The sequence below is a fragment of the Diospyros lotus genome, chromosome 2 (genome assembly GCF_014633365.1).
Source record: "Diospyros lotus cultivar Yz01 chromosome 2, ASM1463336v1, whole genome shotgun sequence".
Classification (NCBI taxonomy): domain Eukaryota; kingdom Viridiplantae; phylum Streptophyta; class Magnoliopsida; order Ericales; family Ebenaceae; genus Diospyros; species Diospyros lotus.
Genome location: NC_068339.1, coordinates 37,480,884 through 37,496,471, shown reverse-complemented (window position 1 = coordinate 37,496,471; position 15,588 = coordinate 37,480,884). Strand labels below are relative to the sequence as shown.

Genomic DNA, 15,588 nt, shown 5'->3' with positions numbered 1-15,588 from the left:
AAGAGAATAATGAATGGCAAGGCAGCATGAATTATTATTATTATTATTGCCTATCAACTTACCTACTATCGACCGACCGAAGTGGGTCACATACAGGTTATTATTCAAATGTAAGAAATTTGGCATTTAAACAAAGATAAAGAAGCCTAAAACTTTGTCATTTTTAACAATTTGAGTATACAATACAAACAAACACTAGCAACAGCATACATACATACATACATACAATACAAACTCATTCTGCTCAGTTTAACACAAATTCAAAGCTGAACACTGTCACCGACTGCCATATTTATAATTTTTCTTGGAAAATATGAGAAAAAGGAAGAGCTGTCGCAGCTGTTGCTTTCTACCAATTAGTTGGTATTCAATGGCCGCAGGGGCAGATGTAACCACTGAAACCTGCCTGATGATATTTCGTGATAGGGGAGGGGAAGGAGCAACTTTCATTTCAGACACACAAAGTTCCTTCCACAAAGGCCATTCCTGCAAATTTGAGCGGGACACAAGTAAATACATACACATATGACAGAAGGCTCAATTATAAGTAATGGCCATTTCCTTCTCTCTTTCTTTCTTTCTTTTCTGGCGGGGCTGGGGGTTAACCCACAAGTTGACAACTCAGTTGGAATTTTATAGATGACTACTACTATTTCTGAGTTTCTTAACATTTATACAGATATTAAATCAATTTCTTGCACGGAAGCTTTACACCCTTTTTGTTCCATCACTGTAAGACTTTTAGTCACAATAAAAGAAAAATGTAACCCTAATAATAATCACTTCATCAATCAATAACTTTACATTCAAAAGACGATGTCATGCAAAACAAAAGAAGAGGCAGCCTGTTGTAATAGATGTCAATAAGGAAATAGATGACCTGCTGCTTACTATTAAACCAACGGCTAATAGGACCAACAAGGTCTGGTTCAAAAAATCACCTGATTCAGATCTCCAAAAAAGGGCGTTCTCAAAGCACAGGTTCACCACTTTGCAAAGGGCATATTTGTGGCAACATTTCCTTTCTTGTTTTCATTTTTTTCATGAGAGATTATTTCCACAACTCAAACCTATGACCTTCTAGTCACATAAGAGTAACTTCACCATTGCTACAAAGACTCGCTCTTGATTCAGATCTCTAAGCACAAAATATATTTTTTAAGGAAAAAAAATTACAAGCATTTACATTTTTTTTTCCAAATCAACTTGTTACATAAACTTGATGCAAAACATGAAAGCTGGAACCCATTAATATTCATTACATGATCATATCAATTATTTTCATTCACTACCATCTTATGAAACTTTTCAAAATGAAGATGGTGTTGGAACTTGGAACTTTATCTCATCATTCCCTCACTAGAGGGTTACATCAGAAAAGGGCATTTCAGTTTAAAATTTTGCCACATCTTTTTCATGGATTTATATTGTCAATTTGACTTTTAGAAGTGAATCAACATTATGAAAGGCATACTGCCAACCCTAACTTGGGTAAAATAAGGTGAAGCTGATGATAGTGAGTATATGAAACTAATTTTCAAGAACAAAATATTCACCTAAGCCATTTAAAACAGTGGGTTGCTCCCCAATGTTTGTCCAACAATATAGGGTGTTGGGTTGATTAGTTTGGCCACAGTTCTAGCAGTGATATATGCAGCGAAGTGGCTGACTTTGAATTCAATAACATAAGGAAGGCATTCCTATGGAGGCTCTGTAAAGATGAGACAACTATAACAACTATAACAACAATAACAATCAAGAGCCTTGGTCCCACTAAGACAGACAATACTTTCTTAACTATATGAATTCTAGATCTCCATGCATCTCTATCCATGGTCGTATCCTTTGTAAAGCCATTATATCTTATGTCATCTAAAGGTTTCCCACCAAACTTTCTTTGGTCTTCATCTCCCTCTTCCACTACAAAGTTCATCTATTTTTTCCATTTGCATCAGGTGCTTCTATTGCTCTTCTTTTCAAATGCCCAAGCCATCATAACTGTGGCTCCCTCATGTTGTCTTCAATAAGCATAACTCCAACCTTATTACATATGATTTTATTTATTATTTGGTCTATTCTTGTAGGGCCACACATCTACCATGACATTCTCATCTCAACTACACTCACATATTGGCACTTAATTCGCCGACATTTTGAGCGATATAGGAAAGATGGTCTTACAACCATCTTTTAGAGATTTTGGCACTTTTCCACTTTAATTGTCCTATCTTGATTCTATCAGTAACATTCTTCATTCTTCATAATCTCCCTTCATTTTATATAATTGGTCTAAGATATTGAAATTGATCTTTTCCATAATATACTTGATCTCTAACATCTAGAATAATGTCATCCACACTCCTATTTTTACTCAACCCACATTCCACATACTCCATTTTCTACCTATTTAATTAGAATATTTTGATTCTGTTGGAAGATTGGCAAGATCAAAATCAAATTGGAAGGATTTTCGATATTTCCTTTTCATAGTTGATTCCTCTTTCAAATTGTTTCCCAGATTAGAGATTTAGCTTTCTTAATTTGTTCTTTCCTTGGCCTATATATTGTTCTCTTTGCTATGGGTTGTATCACCAGAGAATAACTTTTGCAATAAACATAGAAATTCCATGGTATCAAAGCACGGCAGCAAACCCTAGCCGTCCAGGTTTCGATCCTCCCTCACTGACCAGGTTCTAGTACCCTGCCAGCCATTGCAACCACCTCCAGCCACTGCAGTAGCTGTCGCTGAGGCTAGCCACCATCACAGACAGTCATGACCAGATACCAGATCTAGATGCTGCCAGTGATGTGCAATCCATGCTAGCAGCTATCACTACTGCTAGACAACGTCACTGATAGAGTTGTGACCAGATCTAGTTGTGCCAGCCGTCGCCACCACCTCTAGCCACTATAGCAGTTGTCGCCTAAGCTAGCCACTGTCACTAACAGATCTAGACGCCACCACTAGCTGCCATCACTGCCAGCACCTCTGCTGCAACCAAGTCAACTCGGGCAGCCATCCACCACTGAATGAAAACCCGCTTTGGCCACATGGAAGACATCCCACCATCGTCGACCAACCTGGAATTTGTAGATACCACCTCCAACCACAACCCAAGCCCTAATCCAATCATCCCTGCTGGCATCTTCATGGGAAACTTGCAGATTGAAAACCTAGAAGCCAATGTACATGCTATTGCTCATGTAGCCCAGTCCACTTCAGACTAAAAACGGTCAGCTGCAGCCCCGTTCACCGATGAGCAAATGGAAATCTTAAAGAATCTACTAACTTGGTCCAGATCTAAATCACCTACTCCTTCCGCCTCTGCTGCCAATTTTACACAAAAAGGTAACTCTCAATCATCTTTTTTGTCAAAACAGGTCTCTAGCAGTGAATGGATTGTTGATTCGGGTGGCTTCGACCACATGACTGGGTCATCTACCTTCTTCTCTTCATATTGTCAGTGTGATGGAGGCAAAAATTACTGTGGCTGATGGGAACTCTTCGGTTGTTACTGGTACTAGAAATTTGAGTTTATTTGGGTTAAAGCTCAAATCTATCCTTCATGTCCCAAACTTACAATACAATCTCATTTCTATCAGCAAGTTAACTAAAGATCAAAATTGTACAGTAACCTTTTTTTCTACTCATTGTGAATTTCAAGATTTGTCTACGGGGACGATGATTGGCAATGCTAAGGAACAAGATGGCCTGTGCTATTTCACTGCTTCTCCTTTGAGACCGGGTCCATTCAAGAAACTCTCTTTGTCTAGTGTTTTTGATTCAAATGTTTTCCTTTGGCATAATCATCTTGGTCATCCAAACTGCACTTATTTGAAGTACTTGTACCTGGATTTATTTCTCAATAAAGATGTTTCTTCTTTCACTTGTAAGCATTGTATTTTTGCTAAACACTCTTGCAAACATCATTCAACCCACACTTACCATGCCTCCAAACCATTTCATCTCATTTATGGTGACATTTGGAGGCCAGCTCGTGGGCCGAAAATTACTGGAGTTCACTGGTTCATTACTTTCATAGATGACTATACCCATGCGTGCTGGATTTATCTCCTAAAATAAAAATCTGAAACCAGGACCATTTTCAAGCAGTTTCATAAACATGTCACCAATTTATTTAAGTCAATCTATTTAGATTCTCCGTTCTAATAATGTCAAGGAGTACTTCACCCACGAATTAAATGCCTACCTTACTGAACATGGCATTCTTCATCAGAGCTCCTATCCCTATTCTCCTCAACAAAATGGTATTGCCGAGTGGGAAAATCGTCATATTCTTGAAGTCGCCTGCTCCCTCATGTTCACTACCAATGTTCCAAACCATTTTTGGGAGGAAGCTGTGCTCACTGCTAACTATCTTATCAATTGTCTTCCTTCCAAAACTCTTCAATTTCTACCTCATCTCCGTTGTTTAAGCCAGAGTTTCCTTCTGTCCAGCTCCTCAATTCCCTTCCACCCAAGATATTCGAGTGCACATTATTTGTCTATAATCCCAGTCCTACTCATGGAAAACTCGATTCCAAGGCTTATAAATACATCTTCCTTGGCTACTCTCTCACTCAAAAGGGGTACAAGTGCTACTACCCTACTTCCAAACGATTCTACATTTCCTATGATACCACATTTCTGGAACATCAACCCTTCTTTCCCAATGCTTCTCTTCAGGGGGAGAACTCAGCTGAAGATCATCATTGGGATCCACCTATCTCTCCTCCAATTTCTCTATCGCTACCTAATCCCATATCCCAAGACCTCTCCGTCCAACAGTTTGAATTTGATCCTAGAATGGTGACTGGTCAAGGGGGAAAGGCCAAAAAATCATCTCGAGAGGAGCTTATAGTCTACTCTAGGTACTCTAGGAGACCACGAGTTCCTTAGCAAAGCACACCATCAGACCCGAAGCCAAATCCAATGGGAGACACACAACTTGGGGAAGGTAAGTGTACAGTTGATGATCTTGATATGCCTATCACCCTAAGAAAAGGAGTAAGATCTTGTACTCAGTACCCCATATCCAGCTATCTTACTTACTCTAAGCTTTCCCCGAAATTCAGGGCATTCACTTCAAAACTAGACTATGTAAAGATTCCTAACATTGTTCATGAAGCTTTTTAGGATCAAAAGTGGAAGGTAGTTGTAATGGAGGAAATGACAACACTAAATGAGAACAAGACTTGGGATATTATTCCTCTACCCGAAGGGAAGAAGGCCGTGGGGTGTAAGTGGATCTTTACCACAAAATTGAATGTTGATGGAAATATAGACAAATATAAGGCAAGACTGGTTGCTCAGGGGTACACTTAGACTACGAGGAAACTTTTGCTCTTGTTGCCAAGTTGAATTCTATTAGGGTCTTTATCTCTCTTACTGCTAATCTGGATTGGGATTTACACTAGATGGATGTAAAGAATGCATTTCTGAATGGGAACTTGGAAGAAGAGGTATATATGAGACTGTCTCCTAGATTCGAAGAGGATAGAGCAGGCATGGTGTGTAAACTGAGGAAGTCCTTGTATGGACCAAAGTAATCTCCCAAAGTGTGGTTTACTCAATTCAGTACAACTATGAAGCAATTCGGTTACACTCAAAGTCAGGCAGACCATACTTTCTTTGTGAAAAAGTTTAAAGATGAGAAAAGGACCATACTTATCGTCTATGTAGATGATATGGTGATTACAAGAGATGACACACAAGAAAACATTAGACTCAAAGATTAATTGCAGGCAAAATTTAAAGTAAAAGACTTCGAGCACCTACAATACTTTCTTGGGATGGAAATTCCTAGGAGTAAAAAGGGCATTTTTATTTCCCAAATGAAGTACACCCTAGATCTATTGAAGGAAATAGGGAAACTAGGATGTAAACTTGCAGGGACCCCCCTAAACTGAAACTGGAAGTATAAAATTATCGAAGAGGATCCACCAATTGAAAGAGAGAAATATCAACACCTTGTGGGGAAACTGATTTACTTATCTCTCACCATGCCTGATATTGCTTATAGTGTCAATGTGGTAAGTCAATTCATGCATGCTCCTACAAAGAGACCTCTAGAAGCAGTGAGTCAAATTCTCCACTACCTAAAGAGTACTCCAGGAAAGGGTATTTTATTAAGGAAAAATGACCAACGAGGTGTTGAGTGCTATATAGATGCAAATTGGGCAGGTTCAGTTGAAGATACAAAATCCACTACTAGGTATTGCACAAGAGTATGGGGAAATGTAGTGACTTGGAGAAGCAAGAAACAAACAGTAGTTGCAAGTAGTAGTGTTGAGGCTAAATACAAAGCAATCACTCAAGGGGTGTGTAAATTAATCTGGATTAGTGGGTTGCTACAAGACCTATCTATTCCAATGGAAGAGCCTATGAAACCATACGATGATAGTATATCTACCATCAGCATAGTTCATAATCCTATTCGACACGATATAATGAAGCATGTGAGGATTGACAAAAACTTCATCAAGTCAGGGATCGACAATGGGACATTACCCTGCACTATGTTCTAACAAAGCTACGGGAAGTTGACCCTCTTACAAAGGCCTTGCCAAAGCCAGACTTTGAAGAAAATGTTAGCAAGTTAGGAATGATAGATATCTATTCACCAGCTTAAGGGATAGTGTTGGAAGATTGGCAAGATCAAAATCAAATCAGAAGGATTTCCGATATTCCCTTTTGAATTGTTTCTTTTTCATAGTTGATTCCTCTATCAAATTGTTTCCTAGATTAGAGATTTAGCTTTCTTAATTTGTTCTTTCCTTGGCCTATATATTGTTCTCTTTACTATAGGTTGTATCATCGGTGAACAATTTTTGCAATAAACATAGAAAATTCATATTCTAAAGCATTTATGCATAACTTAAGTGTACAAGTCACGCCTTTGTCTGATCTACAAAGACAATATTATTTACAAATAATATAAACCTAGACACTTCTTAGACGTGATTTCTAAGTTGGGATCAATGTTTTGGTGCAATCCATTTGTAATTTGGGAAGCCTTGATATCTCCTCCACAAGTCCTAAGAGGTGTTTGTGCATAATGAAAAAGACAAGTAAATCTTATTGAATATAAGCACTAAATAATAGATCACTAGGAACTTGGGCATTTTCCACAAAATACCACGGATTGGGCCAAGCATCCAAACAGAGAATTTTTTTCTTTAGCTAATATATGTAGGGGCTACCTAAAAAGAAACAAAGACAAAAAAGTAAATTGCATGTGTAGACTTCCATCAAAGGATGAATACTTAAATACTAGTAAATGCTAAAATTACCATCATGTAGCATACTACAATATCAAAGTAAATCAACTAGTTTGAAGATTTAAGCCAGTCTCAGAGCATAGGGAATATTGTTACTGACACTAGACATCCTTGCCATTGCTTTTTCTTCTTCTCCTTCTGTTTCTGTGGTGGCTTGATAACTACCTTGATTGCAGCATCAAAAACTGCCTTCACATTCTGTAATTGCACCATATGGAGAGGTCTTTTAGTATGATAGCATAAGGTAACAACAGGCCAATATTAGAGATCATTTCTCTGAAAAAGGGCAAGTCATAACCCTTTCAAAGAGTAATCAACTCAAAAGATACTACAGATTAGAAACCTGGCCATTTATACTCATCTATTACCATGTATTATGCTAAAAGAAAAGAGTTTTCCAGATATAATGTTCATATTAAGCCAAAATTAACAACAAAATCTCATTGCACTTAGCCAAGAATCTGGAGAGAAAGCTAAAGAGATTGATTTTTAGGAGATAAGAGTCCAACAGGCTGGTACATAATCATGTCATGATAACACAAAGGTAACATTATGGCAGCTTCTGCCTCATCTTCGAGAGATATCCATTTGCCAAAAATAACCTGACTCACATGGATTATTATAGATGAAGTTACTTTCACAAAATACACATTGTGTGTATCTTCTAAAATGTTAACTGACATTTATATTGCTGTTCTGACTGCCAAATATCCTGTCTCTATAATATAGATGATGATTGGTAACTCTCTCAATTCCAAACTCATCCGTGCAGAATGTATGATCTCATAAACATGTAATATTGACGGTTCTATTTTTCATCTTTTGTGTCTTTTCAGACTCCAGTGAACACATTTAAGAAGCATTTGATGCCTGTCATCTCTTCAATAATCAATACTGCAAGAATTAGTAAGTAGGGGGATGCATAATTTGGTTTAAACTGTTAAACTAAAATGAACCAATTAATTTGGTTTGGTTTAAGGTCACTTACAAAACAATTTAGTTTGAATGTTTTACGAAAAATGGTTTATGGTTTGGTTTTGTTGTGTCACAAAAAATCACAAATCAAACTGTAACCGTTTTATATATTATATAATATATAACAATATATTAAAGTATATCTTGTACCAAAAACTATTTTAATGTATGTTTAGTCATTTTTTTTTTTTTGGTTTAAAAATGTGTATGTAAATTTTATACAATCAATTTTTATTTGAACTCTTCATTAAAATCTATATAAAAAACTAATCTGAAGAAAGCAACAATCTAAGACTAAGAGTAAAAGAGGTTAGAGCAGAAAGTAAAGCAAAAGAATAAAACGAAAGAGAAAGAATATAAACTAATTAAAAAGAGTAAACAAAGAGAAAAATACAAAAAGAGTAATCTAAACTAATTCAAAATCAAACTAATTGAAGTTACTTCCAAATGTTTCTCAGTTGCTACAAACTTTGTTTCCAAATGCTTATCAAATTATTCCACAGTTTTTCAAACAAAAAAATGAATTATTATTGTTATTATAAAATATGTTGTTTGTAATATAATTCTTATATTATCCAAACTGTGGTTTGAACCACACCAAATTGCAAGTTGTGGTTTGGTTTTACCACTTAATGGTTTGGTTTGGTTTATAATTTCTTCAAACCAAAATTTATGGTTCGTCTTCTGCATTCTTCCAAAGAGGACTGTGCACATCCTATCAAAGACAGGTTTCTAGGAGGTGCATTTGTCAAGTACCAACTCTACCTGTATTGCAAAACAATCCTAGTTACTAAATACCTGTTGGGTTTTCGAGCTGCATTCGATAAAATATGCTGCACCAATCTGTTTACGTAGCTCTTCTCCCTGATTGTACAAAAACTACAGTCATCAACATCTGTGATCAAATTTGTTTAATGAGAGAGAAAAGATCAGCTAATCAATAGAAATTAGACCTGTGCAGTGGTCACAGGCACCAATCCAGGATGATCAGCCAAATAGTGCTTATCCTCACGAAGGTCTGTTAGTCATTTATGAGCAGAATATTGTGTAAGAATTACAAGTGCTAGGAAAACATGCACGTAATGAGCCTATCATTATTATTGGACTATAAATAAGTACCGAACTATCAGTGTGGAAAAATTCAACACCAAATGAGCCATTCATTATTATCTTACCATGTATAATAGTAACTGGAACTCCATGACCAAAACACATTCAGAAAAATAGGAGAAGAATAAATCACAACAATGCCTACACAAAGCTTTGTGACAGGGATGTACTTTTTATACACGAACTGTTAGTTCAATTAAGTTCTATACAATTACTACTTTAACCTTGCGTCAAAGGAAACCAAGAAAAAAAAAGAGAAAAAAAAAAAAGAAGCAACGAATCTTTTTGATCAAGGAATTTATTGCCTTTGAGAATAACCGACAACTGTTTCCATCGTTATCCTTCCTACATGACTGAATTAGTTGAGAGTTCAAACAGAAGGTTCTCATATAATAAAGCTGCTTGGGAAATTGTGGATAGAGTGGCTGGTGGGTGGGAGTAATTAGGTGCTGGATAACACAGAACCATCACAGGTACAGGAAAGGGGAGGGAGAGGGAGAGAGAGAGAGAGAGCACGGAGGGGGGGGGGGGGGGGGGGGCAGTGGATCTATTGAGCTTGACCGAGAAAATGTAGTTGAGGTTAACAATCTTCCAAGGAGAGATGACTCCGATTTTATGGGTTTAGCTTGACCTACCCATGATATGAGGATAGGTCATTTGCCGTCAATGACTGAAAATATGTGGACGAACAAACCAGCAACATCTGCGAAGTCAACTTTCTTAGAGGCAGTTAAGTGGGACCCCTGGGCAAGATGTTTTGCAGGGGTATGGTTGGATGTTCTGCACATGATAGGATCCGAGCAGAGCCACTTGGCAGTTTAATGAAAGAGCCCACAACAGAGGAGTGGCAAGCAGCTTGATGTTAAAACATTAGAAACTAATATGCAAGGACTGATCCCTTGTCAACTATGTAGGTCTAGCTGCCAACCTAGACCCATGCAAACATCGGCATGGGTCATAGTGACATGAGGCAGATGTTGCTCGGAGGGGGACTGGAAGTAGACAAAAAGGTTGTTACTATGCAAAGGGACATGTGCACTTGTTGTAGCTAGTGAGTGGCTCAACTAAACTAAGTGGGTTAAATGATCGTGTAGAAAAGCAGTGCTCTTAGAAAGGAACATTCTTGGGCAAAGGCAACATGCTCAAGTTGACGTCTTTCTTTATTGACCCATGGGGATGCCTATAAGGTACTCCAACTACACACATATGCAAATCATAGGGCTATCCTTGGTTGGTCAAGCTTTTATTATATCACCAGTTTTCTTTTATTGTCTCTAGCTTTTTGAATACCAAAAGAAAAATATTCAAGGAATAAAAGAGAGAAAAATTGGTGTTATAAAATGGAGGAATAGCATATAATGGATATCCTGAATGCAATTTGTTAAGATTTTAGTGTCAAAATGTTCTTCAACAACAAACTTAGGCTTTGGGTTTGCTGAATTTACGTAATTTGTAAAAGGTGCACTGCCTAAATCTTCTTCTGACAATGTGTAGTCTTGGAATTAATACTTGGTACAATTTATTCTTTTCGTGTTGAGACACTGATAGAACAATTCTCACCAGTTTTCTTTTACTGTTTCTAGGTCTTTTAAATATTAAAAGAACAAAACTTAACAAGTAACAGATGGAAACTAGCTCAATTTTGCATTACAAATGGAAGTATAAGATTTATATCCATCCCAAACCCCACCTGTTGGTATTTCTATCGCTGGAAAATTTGTGGAAAAAACTTGTGTTTAGGATTTATTGAAATTATATAATTCATAAAAGGAGCAAAAGTTAAAGTTGGAGATTGGGATATGCTACTTGCAAATTAGAAAATAGAGCTGACTGCCAAAACAGGTTGCAGTGAGTTGGAATGGCACCAAAAGGCATTTAAATGGAGCTTTGAATTGATCACCTAGAGTATGAAAGCAAAAAAGAGGGGTTTCCATTATGTTGTGGGGTACAGAAACTGCAAAAGTCTTGTAAATCTTTCTTCTGACCTATAGTTTTATAAAGTTCTTGTTTCAACCTGTAACAGCTTGTGTGATGTTTCTCTTGGTACTCAAGGTAGTAATGCACCCATGCTCAAATTTTAGAATTCTTATTGTTGTAAGATGAAAATTGAAATTACTAGCTCTCCGCTGGTCACTGCAGATTATTGGAACCTAATGGATAATTAACAGCTGAAATAAATTTAGAAGGCATTTTGATTGAACAAAAGCTTTTGAATCATGTTTTAGAGCATGATTCTAACACTTTTTGATGATTTCCCTACGTATCAGCTTACATTTAGAATAGACCTCATATTGAAGAAGGATCTTCTGAACTTGTTTTCTTTTGACCGGGCAAGTGTGCATGACTATGTTGTACCCCATAAACATTCATTTCTTAGCCTTGCCCAACCACTTTGGTATCTACAGTCCAATTCTGTAAGAAATACGAAATATTTACCAAAAAAAAAAATTGTTTTGACAAGAAAACTATTTTGTTGCCATTGTACAAGACACTCCTAGTTGTGAAGGATATCAGAGGGTAAAATTGCTCTGTACATGGAACATACAAGTTGATTAGGCATGAGAAAAATGGACTAGGATGTGAACATAAAGATTGTCTAAAATCCATATCAGGCATCAGAACTTGTAGCCCTTCAGCTAACGCATTTTGATGAAAGAGAAGAACACGCGTAGCTGGGAAAGGTTGAGAGTGATCCATTCCCAGCTCCATCAGCATCATTATGCATAAAAAGACTTTGCTTCTACTCTTTACTATTTTATTTCTGCAATTACCCATTATCAAGATGTGGAAAGATAAGTCTCCAATTCAAATAAAACCATGGTTAACTGCAAAGGGTCTTATCATTTCACCATGCCATTGCCCACTAGATCAATTAAACAGGCACATATAAGCCTCAAAATGCCAATATGATCTGACTCATATCTGGAGTAAGTATTCAAATTGATGAACCAAAGAGAAAGAGTAATAGGCTTGGAACCCAAAGACAATGTCAAGACTATAATTAATCAAGATTGCATCAGATTAACCAGTTGATTCTCAACAAGTAGCAGGTCAGCAGGTTCAATTGAATTAAATATGTCATCCAAGAAAAAGGCAAGTTATGTCACCCCATAAGTTATGAAAAGACTTCCCACCTAACCACCATTACTCCCTCCACCTTCCCACAGCCCAAAGTCTTAACAGTTTTAATGATGAGCCTGCAGAGGCTCAAAACATCATATCCTCGGGAAGAAATGGAATTCTACAGAGCATCAGTATTTCACATCTTAGCTCGTGTTTAAACCTTGCTCATAACATACAAGTAGTAAATAAAATATTTTTCTTTATATCAACCAACCATATTTTTCTCCAGTCTGCTACTAATGACATGCTCAGATTGACAGTACTGGAAACATATGAAGTCTTTTGTCATTGATACTAATTCTGTCTCAAGCCTCAAAGCACTATTATTAATTCCAATGTCCTCATAGAAACAGAAGGACATCACCTAACCAAAGAGAACACATTGTAATAATAAATAGAATGGCATGATTATATGGTGTTGTTGGAAGAAGTCGGATTAGTACTGAGTAGGGTTAAAATAATGAGCCAAAAATATAACCAAAAGAACAATTGTAAATGACACCATAGTGCTTCCTCAATTCTTACCCAATTTGGTGCCAACAAGTACTACTGGGACTCCAGGAGCATAATGCTGAAGTTCAGGGATCCACTGGCAATAAATTGCACATTAGAATTACAGGGACCTTAAATATGCAATCTCAAATGATGAATTTTGAACTGCACCTTTTTTAGTATGTTCTCGTAGCTTGCACGACTAACCAATGAAAAAGCTAGGACAAATACATCCGCCCCTCGGTAGCTCAAGGGCCTCAACCTATTGTAATCCTCTTGCCCTGTTGATACCATCAAGATTGCCAAATAGATCAAATTTACTTTGGCTGGAACCCATTTTCACTACGTCTTCCAGGCATAACTTGGTAAAATAAAGGAAACAGAATGAGATCAAAATGACAAAGAGGGTAAGCAAAATCTTACCAGCTGTGTCCCAAAGGCCTAAATTTACTGTTGTGCCTTCAACCACTACGTTTGCACTGAAGTTGTCAAATACAGTTGGTATGTAGTCCTGATTAAGAAAAAGCTTTTAGATTTCGAACAACAAAAATTGAATACCCATCAAGGCAATAGATAGAGGAAAAGACACCCAAACCAAAAAAAAAGGAAAAGAAAAAAGAAAACCAAAACCCTAAAAGTGATACAAACATTTAAGAGGAGGAATTGCACGAATTACAATGCCAGAAAAAGATAAGGCTTAGATAGATAGAATTTTCCCAGAAACGAAATCATGATAACACAAAAAGCTGCAAAACCCAGAAATGCGAATACATCACAACAAAAACCCAGATGGATCTGGAGGAATAAGAGCACACTTACAGTGGGGAATTTGTTACTGGTGTAGCAAATAAGCATGCAGGTCTTGCCAACGGCACCATCACCCACTGTTACACATTTGATGAATCTTGAAGCGCTTGAAGCCATTGACCATGAACCTGAAAGAAAGAAAATTAAAAGAGAAGCTTGCGGGTTTGGTGGGAAGGTTTTTGTTTTGGGCCCTGAGAAAGGAAGAAAGAGAGAAATTGGGGGCAAAGATCACATGATTCTCACTGGGTTCACTCTTCAATAGCCAATACCAATTGCCTTAGTTAATTTCTAGGTGCCGCCTGCTGCTTATTCATTTCTTATGAGCAAAAACAGCTTGGATGGATTGCTTCGGCATTTAATTTATGTGTCGTACAAATTTCTAAATACTTGATCTTGATAGGTTGTTGGTTGATGACGTTTTAGTATTTTGTATGTATACGTTTTCTTTTTCTTCTTGGGCAGGCCCAAAGAGGCCACTGTGAATTTATTATTTATTAGTCTAGTCCCAGAATCTGCAGAGATTTCCTTTCTTTCTTTTTCCTTTTGGTTTCTAATAGGAGCAACTTTGTGATTAGACATCCATAAAGATCTAAGATAAATAATGCCACCAAATTCGCCTCATCAATGGAATAACAAGTAAAATTGTTTTGGAGGCAAGGATTCTTTAATAGGTAGGAAGAAAAAGTTTCATTTTTTATGAAAATTTTATCATCACACAGTCACTGTTGATTTTGGGTATCAATTTCGGGACCAAATTGGCGGAGGGAGGAGTGAATCATATATCAATTTCATTTCATGACTTGCTTTCCATGTCAAAAATTAATATTTCAGCCCTTGACCCGCCAATTCAGTCCCTGAAATTGGGGCAAGAATTCAATTTTTACTTATATAACAGTTGGGTTAGAACTTAGAATAATAAGAGAAGAAAAGGAAAAAAAAAAGGCAAAGATGACCAGCTCATTACTTTAGAATTAGAGTGAAAGGAGATGGGTTATGAGCAAAAAGAAGGATCATTGAAAGACTTTAAATGGGTCGGCCAAGGGCATAAGTAAAGACTAAGCAACATTATAAAGAGGGACCTTTTGTCTCTTAAAAGCTATAACATGACATATAAAGAAGGTATTTAATGACTCTTCCTACTTAGATTCCAGGTTGCGGCTACTAGTGTTGGATCCCATTATCATTAATTCATGCAATTTGCCACTGAACCATGATTGGCTAGTCCACATGCACCTCTTCTACCATCATAATGAAGATGCATAATAAACAAAATGGTTCAAGAAGGTTGCTCAATTAATTATTGTGGCATGGTAGGTTGGAGATGATGGTTTCTGCCATAGCCGTGGAATCTAATTTAGGGGTATGTGATGTGATGGTATTGTTTACTTTTGAGAATTTTTTAAGTTTGAATTTTGTGATTTAGTTTAATTTTTTATTAGGTCTTGATGTCGTCATTTGTTATATTCACAAATGGTAAAGGTATTGTTTGATCTATAAATATGTTAATTGAATCATGTCTAATCTTATAAACAAAATAAAAGATCAAACACTAGGAAAGATGTTATTAAACATCCAACGTTACTTTTAATTAACCTTTTTCATTAGGTAAGGAGGGAGATGTTTTTAAGTGTAGTAATTATTATTATTATAGTTGACAAGTCTTTTCATCCATTGGCATGGCTGCATGTTAAAACTATTGATTTCTCTTCTCTTGACAACTTCTACTTCCCTTTAATTTCTTCTTTATTTTCATTGCCCCATAGAAGAATGAACACACAACTACCTACCTTGTGTATGTAC

The 15,588-nt window shown here is 36.8% G+C and overlaps 1 protein-coding gene across 2 annotated transcripts; it reads right to left on the bottom strand.

The window, feature by feature from the left end:
- Positions 1-125: 125 nt before the first annotated feature.
- Positions 126-14,188, bottom strand: LOC127795337 (rac-like GTP-binding protein ARAC8). 2 transcript variants are annotated; one of them, XM_052326947.1, is made up of 9 exons: positions 14,032-14,188; positions 13,801-13,916; positions 13,405-13,492; positions 13,153-13,262; positions 13,015-13,078; positions 9,210-9,274; positions 9,055-9,120; positions 7,382-7,479; positions 126-486 (listed from the first exon to the last, which is right to left on the bottom strand). In XM_052326947.1, exons 2-9 carry the CDS (start codon positions 13,903-13,905, stop codon positions 447-449), a joined length of 636 nt encoding a protein of 211 aa, XP_052182907.1. In that variant the 5' UTR covers positions 13,906-13,916; positions 14,032-14,188; the 3' UTR covers positions 126-446. The 2 variants fall into 2 exon arrangements, with proteins under 2 accessions (XP_052182907.1, XP_052182906.1); XM_052326946.1 differs by having other exon boundaries at positions 13,801-14,158.
- Between the last annotated feature and the right edge of the window lie 1,400 nt (positions 14,189-15,588).

What these genes read in the sequence shown, in the direction of transcription:
- LOC127795337 (XM_052326947.1), bottom strand. Translation starts at nt 13,905, where the DNA reads ATGGCTTCAAGCGCTTCAAGATTCATCAAATGTGTAACAGTGGGTGAT. An exon ending in ACTTGTTGGCACCAAATTGG is followed by an intron (nt 9,275 to 13,014) that starts GTAAGAATTGAG and finishes AATGACTAACAG; the next exon opens with ACCTTCGTGAGGATAAGCAC. An exon ending in CAATGGCAAGGATGTCTAGT is followed by an intron (nt 487 to 7,381) that starts GTCAGTAACAAT and finishes TCAAATTTGCAG; the next exon opens with GAATGGCCTTTGTGGAAGGA.